General features: G+C 33.4%; 2 protein-coding genes and 1 pseudogene across 2 annotated transcripts; all 3 read right to left on the reverse strand.

The window, feature by feature from the left end:
- Nucleotides 1-2,119: 2,119 nt before the first annotated feature.
- On the reverse strand, nucleotides 2,120-2,914 carry LOC11414492 ((-)-isopiperitenol/(-)-carveol dehydrogenase, mitochondrial-like; annotated as a pseudogene).
- Nucleotides 2,915-6,333: 3,419 nt separating this feature from the next.
- LOC120575966 (secreted RxLR effector protein 161-like) lies at nucleotides 6,334-6,926 on the reverse strand. The gene has a single exon (XM_039826894.1). The coding sequence runs from the start codon at nucleotides 6,898-6,900 to the stop codon at nucleotides 6,334-6,336; it is 567 nt and encodes a 188-aa protein (XP_039682828.1). The 5' UTR covers nucleotides 6,901-6,926.
- A 7,718-nt stretch (nucleotides 6,927-14,644) lies between these two features.
- LOC11407700 ((-)-isopiperitenol/(-)-carveol dehydrogenase, mitochondrial) lies at nucleotides 14,645-15,962 on the reverse strand. The gene is made up of 2 exons (XM_003618804.4): nucleotides 15,662-15,962; nucleotides 14,645-15,400 (listed from the first exon to the last, which is right to left on the reverse strand). Exons 1-2 carry the CDS (start codon nucleotides 15,932-15,934, stop codon nucleotides 14,861-14,863), a joined length of 813 nt encoding a protein of 270 aa, XP_003618852.1. The 5' UTR covers nucleotides 15,935-15,962; the 3' UTR covers nucleotides 14,645-14,860.

The raw sequence follows: 15,962 nt of genomic DNA on the forward strand, positions 1-15,962 counted from the left end.
TTATACCTATTGAAAAAATAAAAGTTGTATCTATAGGTGATGAATGATGTTAGTGGAAAGTGGGCCATAAAAATATTGGAAATTTGTGTTTGGACATTACATCTCTTGTTGCTTTCTTGCTCTCCATGTGCATGCATGTGCTACGCGTGGAATATAATATAGCGGGAACTTCTACAGTTGTACACTCATAAAATGAGATGTACCGGTACTCTCACTTCATGGTTTTATAAATTAACGATCATTTTTCATGTAAGAAATAACTATTTTTCAATATTTATATTTTATAGAATATCATTTCGTAAGAAAAAACATCATTTCATTGTTTATAAGAATCATAGTAATTTTTTTTACATATTATCGTAAAAAATAATCAATGTTCTTAATCATGAGTGATAAAAATTCAAAAAATATAAATTTTATTTCGCTGACACTTTTGATGAGTAAGATTTAGTTATTATAATTATAAGTGATAAAAAAACAATATTTTTCTTCAAAAACAACTCATTTAACTATTAATTTAAAGAATGAGTGTATCGGTACACTCAAATATATTAAATATACCATAGAATTTGTCTAATATAGCACGCCGTGTTGTCAAAGTTCATTACATTTGGATGAATGAATTCAAAATAAAAATGCTAAGGTCCATATAATGTCACAATATCTTATAGGGGAAAACAACTATTTTGATCATGGATGCTTACCTCGCTGTGAGACTGTTCCTTGTCTTGGAAGAAAAAGAAGAAAAAAACTTTGACTTCAAAATTTAGTTGTCGTTGTAGTTTCTGACGTGAGTTTTGGGCGTTAAGTTTACAAAAAAACTGAGTTGGTAATTTTGTGTATGCTTAATCGGGTTTGGAATTTAATTTGTGTAGGTTTAACAATTAAAGAAAAGTTAGCTCGGCTTTTCCGTAGACCTAACGTTCAAAACTAATGTTAGGATCTACAATGATTAACGAATTTTGAAGTTGGGATTTTTTTTGTGTTTTCTTCAGCCATGGACTAATCTAAAGCGATTTATACACCCAAAGACTAAAATGATTATTCGTCCTTATTGTCTCTCAATGAGGAGTAGTTCATGTGTGAAAACAACTTTTAAACACGAGATTTTTGTATTTTCAAATAAGAATAAAGATAAAAAGAAAAAAAGAATTAAATATTAGATAATTAAATGATATAATTTTATGTTTTTAAATCATATGTAGAAAAAATTGTGTTCATGTAAATATTTTCCCTCATTGAGTGTGGGTATGGAACTTGAGAAGAGATCTAGAACAAACATCGAGAAGTGAGATAAATCAATACTTATGAAGCCTTATTATATGGTATTTCATTTCAAATCAATGTCAAAAATAAATAAATACGTATGTTTAAAATGTGTATTACTCTTGTAACAAAAAAAAAAAAGTGTATTACTCTAACAAATCCTTTTTAAAATGGATGAAAAACAATTGAGTTTTGACGAGGTAAACATCAATCTTTAAATGGTCAAATAAAGAGTATCAAATATTGATCTTAAGACATCTATCGGTTGCACACATACCATAAAACATGTCAAATGACAATTAAATGTCGTTTGATGTTAAACAGTAATTAACTGTCGTTCATGAATGTTTTTATCTAAAGAGTAATCCTCATGAGTATCATCATTTTATAACTTTTTGAAATGAGAAGGGCTCCAAAAGCTCCGAATAAAACTAACGGAATAAACACAAGATTTATGTTCGAACTCAATTTATGTATGTTAAAATCACAGCAAAGCGTTCTCGTGAGCTTAGCTCAGTTGGTATGGATTATGCACATAATATATGTAAGGTTCGGGGTTCAAATCCCAACCATCATAAAAAAAAAAAAAAAATCACAGCAAAGCACTGGACCAGTAAACTAATTTCTGAAAAAATAAATGTTAGGAATAAATTATTGCAATATATTATTATTTTTAAAATATAATTAAGAAAAAATAATCAAACATGAATGACTCCCTATAAAAAGCACATATTGTATTTATTTCTATTTATTTATTACATTTATTTCATGTACATCACTCCTTACATCTCTAATACCTTCAACTAGAAGTTTAGGAATTTTTCATCCTACAAATAATTCAATAGCAATACATTATTGATGGAAGCAATACAAATTTTAATTAAAATGCTAGTTCAGATTTGCCAGAAACATAGCTACCATGCATCCACACGAAGATCAAGGCCAGTGACAAACACAGCATCTGCTACTTGTTTGGTTGTGAGAACCACTCCTACCAACCTCTTGTATTCTCCATAAATTAGATCAACTTGTCTCTGTCTCTGCACCTGCATCTAGCAATTTACATGTCAATGGTGTTGCTAATCCATTTGGTGATACAAAATTCACCCTTATTCCATGCTTTGCAAGTTGCACACTAGCTGAACGCATCAAGCCTATAATATTGCGTGCTTCGACTTTACGTAATCGGTTAACTTCACTCCACCGTGGCTACCAGCGACACTAGCCGTGCATACAATGCTACCCCTCCACCATCGAACGTGCTGCATGTTTCACGCACAATGCCATTCCTCGGATATTAATTGAGAATAAATGGTCAGCTTGAGAAATGTCGAGTTCCAAAATAGTCTGGTCAGATGGACTTGCAATCCCAACATTGCTAAACATAATATGCGGAAAAGAAATATGAAGTTATTGGGTTTAAATAAAATATCACACAACTCGTCTTGGATGTCGGCAATCACCACCATGCATGCACCTTGTTCCACAAAGACATGCGCCGTCTCTTTGCCGATGCTGCTGGCACCTCCGGTGACGATGGCTATTTTGCCTGCTAACCTAAGATTGCTGTTAGTGAATGAAGATTCTGCCATTTTTGTTATGTATAAAAAGTGGAACTATGCTGGTCTTTTATATTAATGGGGTGCACTAGATTTAACAGGTGATGTGTGGTCTAAAATAAGACTCCTTGATCATTGTAGGATTACATTCATTAATTAAAACTTCCGTTTGAACACGGAAATGTAAGTAAATATCACATGTTTATGTTATAAATTTTACTAATGGGTCTCGCAAGTTATTGGGTTAGATATCGAATTTAAAAAAAATAAAAAATTCTTTTAAAAAAATCTTATTTTTGATGAAACAAAAATCATAATCGCAATATATGATTTAAATGTAGGTACACAATTGTAAACAAAAATAAAATGTATGTACACACCCAGAAAATTAGAAATTTTATTATTATAAACTTATCAATAGAAATTCTAGAATATATTTTTTTTTATGACAAAATTATCAAATATGTCAAATATGTTTGATTCTGCGGTGGAAAAAATTGATTGTAACAAATATTGAATTGAAGGTATAATTATTTAAGTTTAAACTTCGAATACACTATGTAAACGTGAATTAACAATAATTTTAAATGTGAAAAATTGATTCTAAAATTAAAAGTTACTTTAGAAAAATCAGAGTATTAAGACCGATGCTGCTCACACTCCAAAAAATCTAAATTACACCTCCGAATAATTAATATATCCTTTAACTACCTACGTAAACTAAATTTACATTAACTACGTAAACTGAATTTACACTAACATCTTATCTACATACGTAAACTTAATTTACATTAACTACGTAAACTGAGTTTACACTAACCTCTTATATATATACGTAAACTAAATTTACATTAACCTCTCGTAACTGAGTTTACATTAACCTCTTATATACATACGTAAACTGAATTTACACTAACCTCTCATACACATTCGTAAACTCATTTTACGTAAACCTCTTATATACACACGTAAATTGAATTTACACTAACCTCTCATATACATACGTAAACTCATTTTACGTAAACCTCTTATATACACACGTAAACTGAATTTACATTAACCTCTCACTACGTAAAATCAAATTACGGTTAACAGAGGCATATCTCATACCAAAATAAATAATAAACAAATAGAAACTCTTAGAAAATGAAATTTATGAAATTCACTGACTTTTATGAATATAGTACAGATCAATGAAAAAGATGTTGATTCAATCTTTGATTTTGGTTACACATATATGGTGATTTATTGATGAAAGGGGGTGAGGGTTCGGAATGATAATGAAATAAAGGTTTTTACAAATTTACATGAAGAGGACAATTATGATATTATTGTAAAATTTTATATAAATTCGAGTGTAACTATAATTTTATATAAATAGAATTAATTTAAAGGATAAAATCAATTCTATTTCAGAGAAACATTATCAATTCAGTATTGCTAAAATCAATTTTTACTTCTCTTTTTTTCTGTACAATCAATTTTCACTTCTCATTTCACTTAATATACGTTTAATATTTCATTTCACTTAATAGCGTAGAAGTCTTAGGTTTTCGAACTTCTCTTTTTTCACCGCTATTACTCATTGAGATGTCGGCCTGACACATCCAGACAGGACCACAGCCAAACCAAAGATAACATTAATCATTGTCGGTTGAATCATTACGTGGGTGCACCGATTTCATGTCAAAAAGTAAAAAACAAACGTGCAAAATTACGTGGCAAATATATGTCAAAGATTTTTTTTTTCTTGTTTTGGTATTATTACTAGAAATGGCCAATTACGTATCATTTGCTTTTCTTCTTCTCTTTGTAGTAGATTCATGTATTCTTTGACGTTGTTTCTTAATGGTGCCAATATTTAGTGATAATCAGTTCATGAAATTTACACATACAACCCTAAGATTTTTCTTTTATTAAAAAAAAATATTGTATGCTCGGCATTCAATATATTCAGTCTTAAACACTTAATTTTCTACTTTTCATTTGTTAATAAAAGAAAATAAATGTTCAGAGAAAATTAGAAATCTTTTGGAAAAAGAAATACAAGCTTAATCCCCAATATGAGTAATGCAAAGAAAATCAAAACTAAGGGTACGTTTGTTTTAAGTTTATCAAATTTATTCCTAGAATTAACATTACTTGCAATATACACATGTAAATTTTATTCTAAGATATTTAGAAAAAAAATGTTTAGTTAACATTATAATAATTCAAGGAACCTTAAAAATAGGGATTATAATAGGTAATTACATTTGAATTTATTCTCAATCTTCATGGAAACTTTATTCTCATCATTTTTTTTTTGGAAAAATTTTCTATTGCCAGAAACATTTTATATACGGGAATCATTTTATATACGGGAATAAAATTTAGTAAACTTGTAACAAACATATGAATGTATGTTTTTATGATTTTATTCTCATGAATCTAGAATTATAACTTGAAACAAACATACCCTAAATTAAACATCTTTAAAAGAACAAATAACTAACTAAAACCATACTTGGACAGCCAACCACTTGATTAAATCATCGAGAAACATGTTGACAATGAAAACCAAACGATAGAGAACACAACACATTAACATGAGACAACATTACAAATGATTAAAAACATGTTAAACACTCTTAGCATTCAACTAGAAACTCTAGTAAAAAGGTTGGATGCAAAGGAGGTGGTTCAAAATTCGGCAAAAATCAAGTAAAGTACATGGGAACTTTACCAAGCAACACTTATAACTGATAGCGCAGAAAATCAGAAGCGGAAGCTTGTTCAGAAGCAGTTCAGAAGCACTCTTCAGAAGCTAGTTCATAAGCACTCTTCAGAAGCAGTTCAGAAGCAGTTTCTTATTCTAAGGTTTATGTGAATTAGAGAGAGAATTGAGAGAAGAGAGAAGTTATGATGAAAATGAAATTGATCTTTATTGATTCTACATATGAAATGTACAAAGGAGGTAGCTTATATACAATATCTAGCTAAGTTGCTTGAAGCACAAGCAATGTAACAAACTCTAGATCTTATCTACTAACCTCTAACAAACTTGTAACAAACTTCATAACAAACTAAAACAGAATGTGATTAACCACTGATTGTGATTATCACTAAACTAAACTTGAATTAAAACAAACTAACATCCTCCCTTAATTCAAGTTTCCACTTCCTTCATTCCAATCAAACTTCTGAGCTTGATGAATCTGTCAACCTTCAATGCCTTAGTGAATATGTCTGCAAGCTGCAGCTCAGTAGAACAATGAACAATCTGTAGTGCTCCCTTGTTCACTTGCTCCCTCAGAAAATGAAACTTTGCTTCTATATGCTAGCTTCTTCCATGCAGAACTGGATTTCTTGCTAAACTTATAGCAGATTTGTTGTCTATGAGCAATTCTATAGGTCTGCTAACCTCTATCTCCATCTCCTTGAGTATATTTTCAAGCCATATTGCCTGACATGCTGCCATACACCCTGCAATATACTCAGATTCACAGGTTGACAATGCTACAATTGGTTACTTCTTAGCACACCATGAAATTGGAGCATTCATAAACTTGAATAGGTACCCTGAAGTGCTCTTTCTATCTTGTCTGTCTCCACACCAATCAACATCAGAATATGCCATCAGTTCCATAGAACTATCATTCAAACATTTAGGAAATAGAATACCATACTGCAGTGTTCCTTTGATGTATCTCATCACTCTTTTGGCTGCTAGCAGGTGAGATACTCTTGGTTCACTCATGAATCTACTGATTATGCCAACTGCATATGCAATATCAGGTCTACTATTGCATAGATACCTCAATGAACCAACAATTTGCTTGAACAATGTAGGATTCACAGGTTCTTCATCTTCATTCATCACCAGTTTTACATTTGTCTCAGCTGGTGATGATGATGGATTGCAGCTCATCATATTGAACCTCTTCAATATGTCAGATGCATACTTCTTTTGATGCATCACCAATCCCTCTGCAACTTCAGTAAATTCCATGCCTAGAAAGTATGTCAATTTTCCTAAATCTGACATTTCAAACTCACTCATCATCTGTGATTTGAATGCTTCTATCTCATTCATATCACTACCAGTCACTATCAAATCATCAACATAAAGATAGATGAGTAGTTGATTACCTTCACTTCCTTTCTTCACATATACACCATACTCAGACTTGCATTTAACAAATTCTTGCTTCACAAGAAAGCTGTCAATTCTCTTGTTCCAAGCTCTTGGTGCTTGTTTCAGTCCATAGAGAGCTTTGTGTAATCTGTACACCATATCCTCTTTCCCTTTGATTTTGAAACCTGGTGGTTGTGTCACATACACTTCTTCATCTAAAGGACCATTTAGAAAAGCTGATTTTACATCCAAATGATGCATTGGCCAGTTTCTTCCACAAGCTATAGCAACTATCAATCTCACAGTTTCCAATCTAGCAACTGGAGCATATACTTCAAAGTAATCCATACCAGCCTTCTGCATGAATCCCCTAGCCACTAATCTTGCTTTGTACTTGGCTACTTCACCATTTGGCTTCAGTTTCAATTTAAAAACCCACTTCACATCTATTGGTTTCTTACTAGCAGGCAGTTCAGTCAACTTCCATGTGTTGTTTCTGTTGATTGAGTTCAACTCCTCAACCATAGCATTCTTCCACACATCTTCATTCAATGCTACTTCATAATTGATTGGTTCTGCATCTGCTAATAGTGCAAAATGAACAAATTCCCCTTCTTCATTAACTATATTATCTGAAATGACTTCATGTCCAGCTAATCTAGTTGAAGTAAATCTTTGTCTCACTGAAGTTCTAGTGACTTGATTCTCTTCAACATGCACTTCAGGTTGAACTTCAGTATCAAGTTGAACTTGTTCAACTTGATCATCATCTTCAATTATTGTGGGAATTGTGTGACTGGAACTCTTCTCTTTCTTAGTCCAATCCCATGCTTCATTTTCACAGATCTTTACATCTCTACTAATCACTATAGAGTGATTTAGAGGATGATACAATCTGTATGCACCTGTTTCATGATAGCCAACCAGTATCATAGGCTCACTCTTGTCCCCCAACTTCCTTCTCTTTGCATCAGGGATATGATATAGGACAATGAACTAAAAACTCTCAAGTGTTTTGCTGACTGCTTGCATCCTAACCAAATTTCTTCAGGAATTTGATTAAGTTTCTTAGTGGGGCATCTGTTTAAGATGTTTGCTGCAGTTCTTACTGCTTCTCCTCAAAATGTATTAGGCATCTTCTTCATCTTTAGCATACTTCTGGTCATGTCAATCAGGCTTCTATTCCTTCTTTCAGCCAAACCATTGTGTTGTGGAGTATAAGGAGCAGTGACTTCATGCACAATGCCATTGTCTTCACAAAACTTCTCAAACACCTTTGAGGTATACTCACCACCACCATCAGTTCTTAAAATCTTAATGGATTTACCACTTTGTTTTTCAACTAAGATTTTAAACTTCTGGAACACATCAAATGCTTCACTTTTGGCCTTAATCAAATATAACCAGAGTTTTCTGCTAAACTCATCAACAAAACTGATGAAATATTTGTTTCCCCCTAATGAAGGAACCTCTAAAGGACCACACACATCTGAATATACAACATTAAGCAGGTCCTTTGATCTATTTGCTGAACTTGAACTGAATGCACTTCTAGGTTGCTTTCCCAACAAGCAAGTATCACAAACTGTGTTAGGTATCTCAATTTTAGGCACTCCCAGAATCATTTCTTTATCAACCAATTGATTAAGACCTCTAAAATTGAGATGACCAAATCTATAGTGCCATAACCAGCTATCTTCATCTTTTACCATAGCAGATAAACAGTTCAATTCTACAGCTTTCATATTGGTCTGAAAAGTTCTATTCTTTGCAAGAGGAGTTTTCAAAACTAACCTTTGATGATTATCAAACAACTTAAAGGTGTTGTCCTTCATAGTAACTGAGTATCCTTTCTGAATGAATTGACCTACACTCAACAAATTGCACTGCATTCCAGGAACATAGAGAACTTCTTCAATTATTGTCATTTTCCCATTCTTTCCTTCAATAGCAATATTCCCCATTCCTTCTACAACCAAGACTCTATGATCTGCAAGCTTCACCTTTGTATTTCTTCCAGGATCCACTTCTCTTAACCATGTCTTGTTTCCTGTCATGTGATTAGAACAACCAGTATCTAAGAACCAACTTTCTGAATTGCAGCTCTCATTACTAGTTGTTGTAACCATCATGAATAATGACTCAGAATCTGAATCATCTTGTGCAATTTTGGCTTCCTCTTCATCATTTTTTGATTGCTTTCCTTTACCAGACCAACATTCAGAGGCATAGTGTCCAAATTTCTCACATTTGAAACACTGAATCTTCTTCTTATCAACTTTCTTCTTTTGATTAGAATTTCCTTCCTTTGAAGATTCACCTTTATCAGATCCATTGTTCTTGCCTTTAGACCAGTTTCCTCCCTTAGAGTTTTTCTTCCCTTTCTTGAAGTTCTTCCTATCATAATCATCCTTCTTGATAGTTTGAACTTGCAGGGCTTGTTGAATTGATCTTTCATTGCTTCTTTCTGAAACCATCAATTCATGAGCTTCTAATGAACTCTGCAGCTCCTCAATCTTCAATGTCTTAACATCTTTTGATTCCTGAATTGCCACCACAATGAAATCAAATCTTGAAGATAGGGTCCTCATAATCTTTTCAACTATCTGTTGATCAGTGATTGCTTCACTACAAGCCTTCATCTGATTCACAAGATTAATGAGTTTAGAGATGTATTCAGAAATCTTCTAATCATCTTCCATTTGCATCAATTCAAATTTCCTTCTCAGTGATTGAAGCTTAATCAATTTCACTTTATCATCACCTTCATGATACTTTGAAAGAATGTCCCATGCTTCCTTTGAACTCAGTGATTTTGAGATTCTTTCAAAGTTTCCTTCATCAAGACTTTGTTGAATCAAGAACAGAGCCTTGCAATCTTTCTTCTTCAATTCCTTGTGTGCGTTCCTTTACACTTCAGTGGCATTCGCAGCTAATTCACCTACACCATTCTGCACAATTTCAAGCAAATCTTGTGCTCCAAACAGATTCTTCATCACTGCACTCCATCTTTCCCAATTGCGTGCTTCAAGAATTGGAAGATGTGTGTTGAAACTGCTGCTACCATTCATGGTGTTTCCTTCAGCGTTTCTTCCTACAAATTGCGTGATTGAAGATCTTGATTACCCCTTAGAACGAAACCAAAGGCTCTTGATGCCAATTTGATAGCGCAGAAAATCAGAAGCGGAAGCTTGTTCAGAAGCAGTTCAGAAGCACTCTTCAGAAGCTAGTTCAGAAGCACTCTTCAGAAGCAGTTCAGAAGCAGTTTCTTATTCTAAGGTTTATGTGAATTAGAGAGAGAATTGAGAGAAGAGAGAAGTTATGATGAAAATGAAATTGATCTTTATTGATTCTACATAAGAAATGTACAAAGGAGGTAGCTTATATACAATATCTAGCTAAGTTTCTTGAAGCACAAGCAATGTAACAAACTCTAGATCTTATCTACTAACCTCTAACAAACTTGTAACAAACTTCATAACAAACTAAAACAGAATGTGATTAACCACTGATTGTGATTATCACTAAACTAAACTTGAATTAAAACAAACTAACAATAACCATGGTTGAGCAGATCATCCAAATTTCTCCTACAAATGCAACAACGCTAGCTAACCTCCACAATAGCAATAATCAAGGGTACTGAGCCTAAAAGTGATGATCACTCAGTGCACGAAGGCGACTAAAGTTGGTCGCAGTTACAAGGAATTAATGTGTTGTTTTTAAGGAAAATTCTTTGAAGAAGATATAAGACCCTAGTTGTGTCAACATCCCTGTCGCCGTATAGGATTTTTATTTAGGAGAAGTGATATGTGATCTAAGAGACAACACAAATATGATGTCACTTTCACTTTTTAAGAAGATCGATGGATTGAAGCCAAACCTGTGTTAGGTCAACCTAGCAGACGGTACAAGCAAAATTGCCTAAGGAGTGGTGGAAAATGTGATGATCAAGGTGGATGGATTCATGTTTCCTATCGAAGTAATAGTTATGAAGATGGAAGGCATGGAAAAATTCCTATTGATTCTAGGAAGCACTTTTCTCGCAACAACTAGAGCAATCATAGATGTGGATAGGCATGGCAACCAAACTCATACCCGCGGTACACACCCAAACCAATCTTAATTTGACGGATTTTCCCCGCTTTGACTAGGTTTGGGTTTTCCCCAATTTCAAAACACGGGTACGGAACAGGTAACAGGGATATAGATATCGACCCCGAACCCATACCCAGACCCGTTCTGAATGCAAAAAATCAACTTATTACTCCATTTACGTAAATAGAAACTTAAACCCTAAATCATTTCACTTACACAGTCAGAGTCTCGGTCTTTCAGACGACATTCACTTATCATAGTTATCTATTTTCTTCGTCCATATCTCACACTCTTGACCTCCCTCTTCTTCATCATTATAGCTATCGATCCCCATCATCTCTTTACTGGATAATGCATTACAACATTACACTCTGGGCTGAAAAATGCTTATATTTTTATTTAAAAAAATTATCCAATGCGGGGATGGGATACCCGAACCCGTCGGGGACGGATGAGATGCAATTTCTCATGTCCGCTGTGTATGGGCAGGATAACGGGTAAGTACATGGGAGTAGGGTATGGAGACGGAGAAGGTAAAACCAGTCCCCGCCCCACCCCATTGCCATGCCTAGATGTGGAGCAAGTAAAAATTGCCATTAGATCAAAGGAAGAATTTTTAGTCTACAAGGTTTCGAAGCAGAGCATGTACATCAGTGATCATGCTGAAGCAATAGAAAACCTTACAGTTGAAGATTATGATCACGTTATGTAGAATAAAGACAAAGAGCTTGAAGGTTTGAGGCTCCCACAAACAATATAGACATGTCCCTCAAGCTCGAGATGTAAAACACGTGCTGAATAGGAAGAAACCCATTAGTCTATTTTCTCTGCAATTTCCCTTTTCAATAAGTTTAAGAGTTACTCTCAATAACAATTACTTGCTTTACTTCTTCAAAAATTGCCAATTACTTGTTTTAATTGCTGCTACTCCTCGTTATTATTTTCAGTTTTAAATTTTACATAATCTATATAACATTTTCATTCAAAATTTCAAATTGTTTGTCTCAAAAAATTGTTTCAGAACATCTACGGTAGAGGTTAGTTTACCCTCGAAGTTCAAGAGCACGATAACTATTGATGCTTGTGGAAGATACTCATCATAATCACCACCTCTTTCTATATAGCATAACTGGTGATACTTTGAGTCAAATATATTCCACTCTTCTACTATAACTATTTCTATTTAGAGTGTTCCATGTGAATGCTATGTTTCTCGAATTTGCAGTCGTTCATTATATACTATCAGTCATATTATATTACAGATGAGGCAATTTATTTTTGTTGGTACCTTGAGCCTTTTCAAGTCACCCTTATTATTATTATTAATATCTCTTTATAACCCCCTTTGAGCATCCATGCAATAATTTCTTTTGTTGTTGATAAGTGACGAATTATGTCATAAGTTTTGAACTTTAATGTCATCTATTTAATTTCTCTTAGAGCTAGATAGAATTTTTTTAATAACTTAGTATGATATGAAACTAAGTTTAGGGTTACTCTTTGGAATTAGTAACATTCCAAGTTTGGGGCGAGGTGTCAGTAGAACTTGTTTATTGAAAAAAAATAGGTGAACTAAAGAATATGGGTGGGGACAAAAAAAAAAAATCAAGAACCACAAAAATTGGTCACTTCAAAAATAAGTAGAAAAAAATAAATAAACAGTTCTACTAGTATTCCTTTTGTTTTGGTTTAAGGAAGGAAGGTTGGTAATACTTCAATGTTTAGTTGGAATATAAAGGTCTGCATCTAACTCCAAATAAATCTATAGCCTACTTTCTCAAAAAAAAAAGAAAAAACTTATCTTAACTTTAGTCACGTTATAACCCTGAAAGACCTCAATAATGTGTAAAGATTGTGATTTTGAATGTCCGTTTAGAATTGTTTCAAATTCATAGCAAGGTACATTCACGTGACGACTGGAATGAGAAAATGTCGTGACCAGCCCAACTGACTTTAGGAGGTGCATACGTGTATCTTGGAAAAGAGTGTGGCTCAAAGCATGAACTATCTTCTCTAAGCATGTTTAGTCAAGTCTGGAAATGAGACGAAGCGATGATCTAAGCAACCTCTTTGGAAAGGTAGTTTTTCTCTAAAAAATATGTAAATTTAAAATTTGCTTTCTTTTCTTACTTGAGGACAAGCAACGATTTAAGTGTTGGGTTGTGATGACAGGTCCTCGTACATTTTCAACATACTTTTCAGTCATTTTAGTTATATGTGACCAAAATTAGAGGAGTTCTAGAACAATTGTCTATGGTTTATGAGATATTTTGTAATGTTTTCATATTGAGTCATGTAATTATAGGTTCCCCAAAACCAAGCAATTCTTAGGTGTTATTGAAGTAATTCACTATAAAATCATATGATCTGACAAACCAAATCACCTCATGAAAAATTGGAAAATCAATGGATGAAGATTCGAGAGGCCTCTCAAGACATTAGAAAGTGGAGAAATTCTATTTCAAGTCCCAAGACAAGTTTTAAGGAACAAAAACACTAAAAAAAGACGGAAAAAAAAGGCAAAAAAGGCATTGGAAGGAGCTTCCACGCATGATTGTAGTGTGCAAAATAGTGATGAAAAACATTGTTTTTGCATTGATGAGCAAGGCGCGTGCCTCCAAGCGCAGTAGTGTGCATGCGAACCTAAGTGTGGGAAACAAATGTTTTATGTTTTCAGTTGTGGGTATGGGAGAAATGCCTAACTTTTCCGCCCAAACCCATTCGAAATTCCCTATAAATACAACTTTCTCATTTACAAATATTCATTCCGAACAAAGTGGTTCAAGAGGAAGGCAATCGTTAGAAGCATGAAGGGAAGAGTCTCTCCTCGACCTTCTTCTCTTTTAAGTTTATTTTATTTCTTTTGTAATTTGTTTTTAATTATCATGAGTTACTAAACCTAATTGGGTAAAATTTTAAGATAAATCTCTAATTGATTTTTTGATTTTTTTTATTCAAGTCTTTTGCTGAGTTGTCTTAATACTTCTCACTTCAATACAATTCTACCATGAAATCAAAGTCTATCAAAACAGTTCCACGAAGTTTATGTTCATCTTAACCCGTTCCATATGTATGATATAATCCATTAATTTGGAGCCTCCGAAATTAGAGTTCTCAATCTATGTAAGCTATTTTTTGATTTCAGAATTCCAGATTTAGAGCCTCTACTTTTGGAATCTCTAAAGAAAAATACAATTATGATAAAGAGGTCATGTAATAATATATGGCTGCCAATGATTTGCTTATAGGTTGTGTTTTAATTGACCTGCACTAGAAAAAACAATTTACTTTTATTTCAATTTACTATTGGTTAATGCTAACCAATAGAAATATAGCATTGGAAAATGCTAACCATTATTCTTGGGGCATTGAATAAGAAGATAAAAATAGAAACATAGCATTGAGAAATTGTGAAAAATGATAAATTTAACTTTTTAAAAATTAAAATGTTGTTGAAACCAATATAAACATGTTATTTTTACCTTCCTTAACCATTGTCCTGAGGGCAATAGCAAATTTTTTCTTTTGCAAATATTGGTTATTGATAGCTAGTAACATATAAAAAATTACATTTAATATCCATAATGAACTCAAATCTGAACTCTTATATTTAAAATAATTAAACATGACTCTCCATGGAAAGCACCGATTCCATTTATTTATTACATTTATTTCATGTACCTCACTACTTACACCTCTAAGAAGTGTTAGGAATTTTTCACCCTTCAAATAAAATCAGCAGCAATAAATTATTTATTAAAGAAATATAAATTTTAATTAAAGAGAAATGTTAGGGATACTCTCTTTTTAATACTCTTAATTAAAATACTAGTTCAGATTTGCCATCAAGATAGCTACCATCCACACGAAGATCAAGACCAGTTACAAAGTCAGATTCATTGGATACCAAGAACAAAACAGCATCTGCCACATGTTTAGTGTTGAGAACCACTCCTTCCAACCTCTTGTATTCTCCAAAAATCAAATCAACTGTCTCTTCACCCGCATCTAGCAATTTCATAGTCAATGGTGTTGCTAATCCATTTGGTGAGACACAATTCACCCTTATTCCATGCTTTGCAAGTTGCTTACTAGCCGAACGCATCAACCCTATTATTGCGTGCTTCGACATTACGTAATCTGTTAACTTCATGCTACCGTTGCTACCGGCAACGCTAGCAGTGCACACAATGCTACCCCTCACGCACCCGTCCACCATCGCACGTGCCGCATGTTTCACGCACAATGCCATTCCTCGAACGTTAACTGAGAACAAATGATCAGCTTGAGAAATATCAAATTCCAACACAGTTTGATCAGATGGACTTGCAATCCCAGCATTGCTAAACATGATATCTACCTGTTGTGGAAAAAAAAAATTGCTTTTAAATAAAAAATCACAAAATATATTATATACCTTTTTTTTGTTTGAGAGAATATATTATATACCTATAGATGAACTATAACAAAATCATTGAAAATTTTATAAACAAATATCATGAATCGTTTGCTTAAACAAAGATATTTCGAAGAATTAAAAAACAATATTTTTTATAAAGATGAAAAAGAAAATTTCAAAATACATGTTGTGCAAAAAAAAACATATTTAACCAATATTTACTTGTCCATAAGTATTGACTGTTGATTGAACGAGATTTTTGACTTGATCTTCGTTCGTTACATCACAATGAACATAGGTGCACCTGTGGCTGCCAATAGATGCAGCCACTTCATTGCCCAACTCATCTTGGATGTCGGCGATTACTACCATACGTGCACCTTGTTCGGCAAAGACATGCGCCGTCTCTTTGCCGATGCCACTGGCACCTCCGGTGACAATGGCTATTTTGCTTGCTAACCTAAGACTGCTTTTAGTGTGTGAAGATTCTGCCATTTTTGTTATGTATAAAAAGTGGAACCAT

The sequence above is a fragment of the Medicago truncatula genome, chromosome 6 (assembly GCF_003473485.1).
Source record: "Medicago truncatula cultivar Jemalong A17 chromosome 6, MtrunA17r5.0-ANR, whole genome shotgun sequence".
Classification (NCBI taxonomy): domain Eukaryota; kingdom Viridiplantae; phylum Streptophyta; class Magnoliopsida; order Fabales; family Fabaceae; genus Medicago; species Medicago truncatula.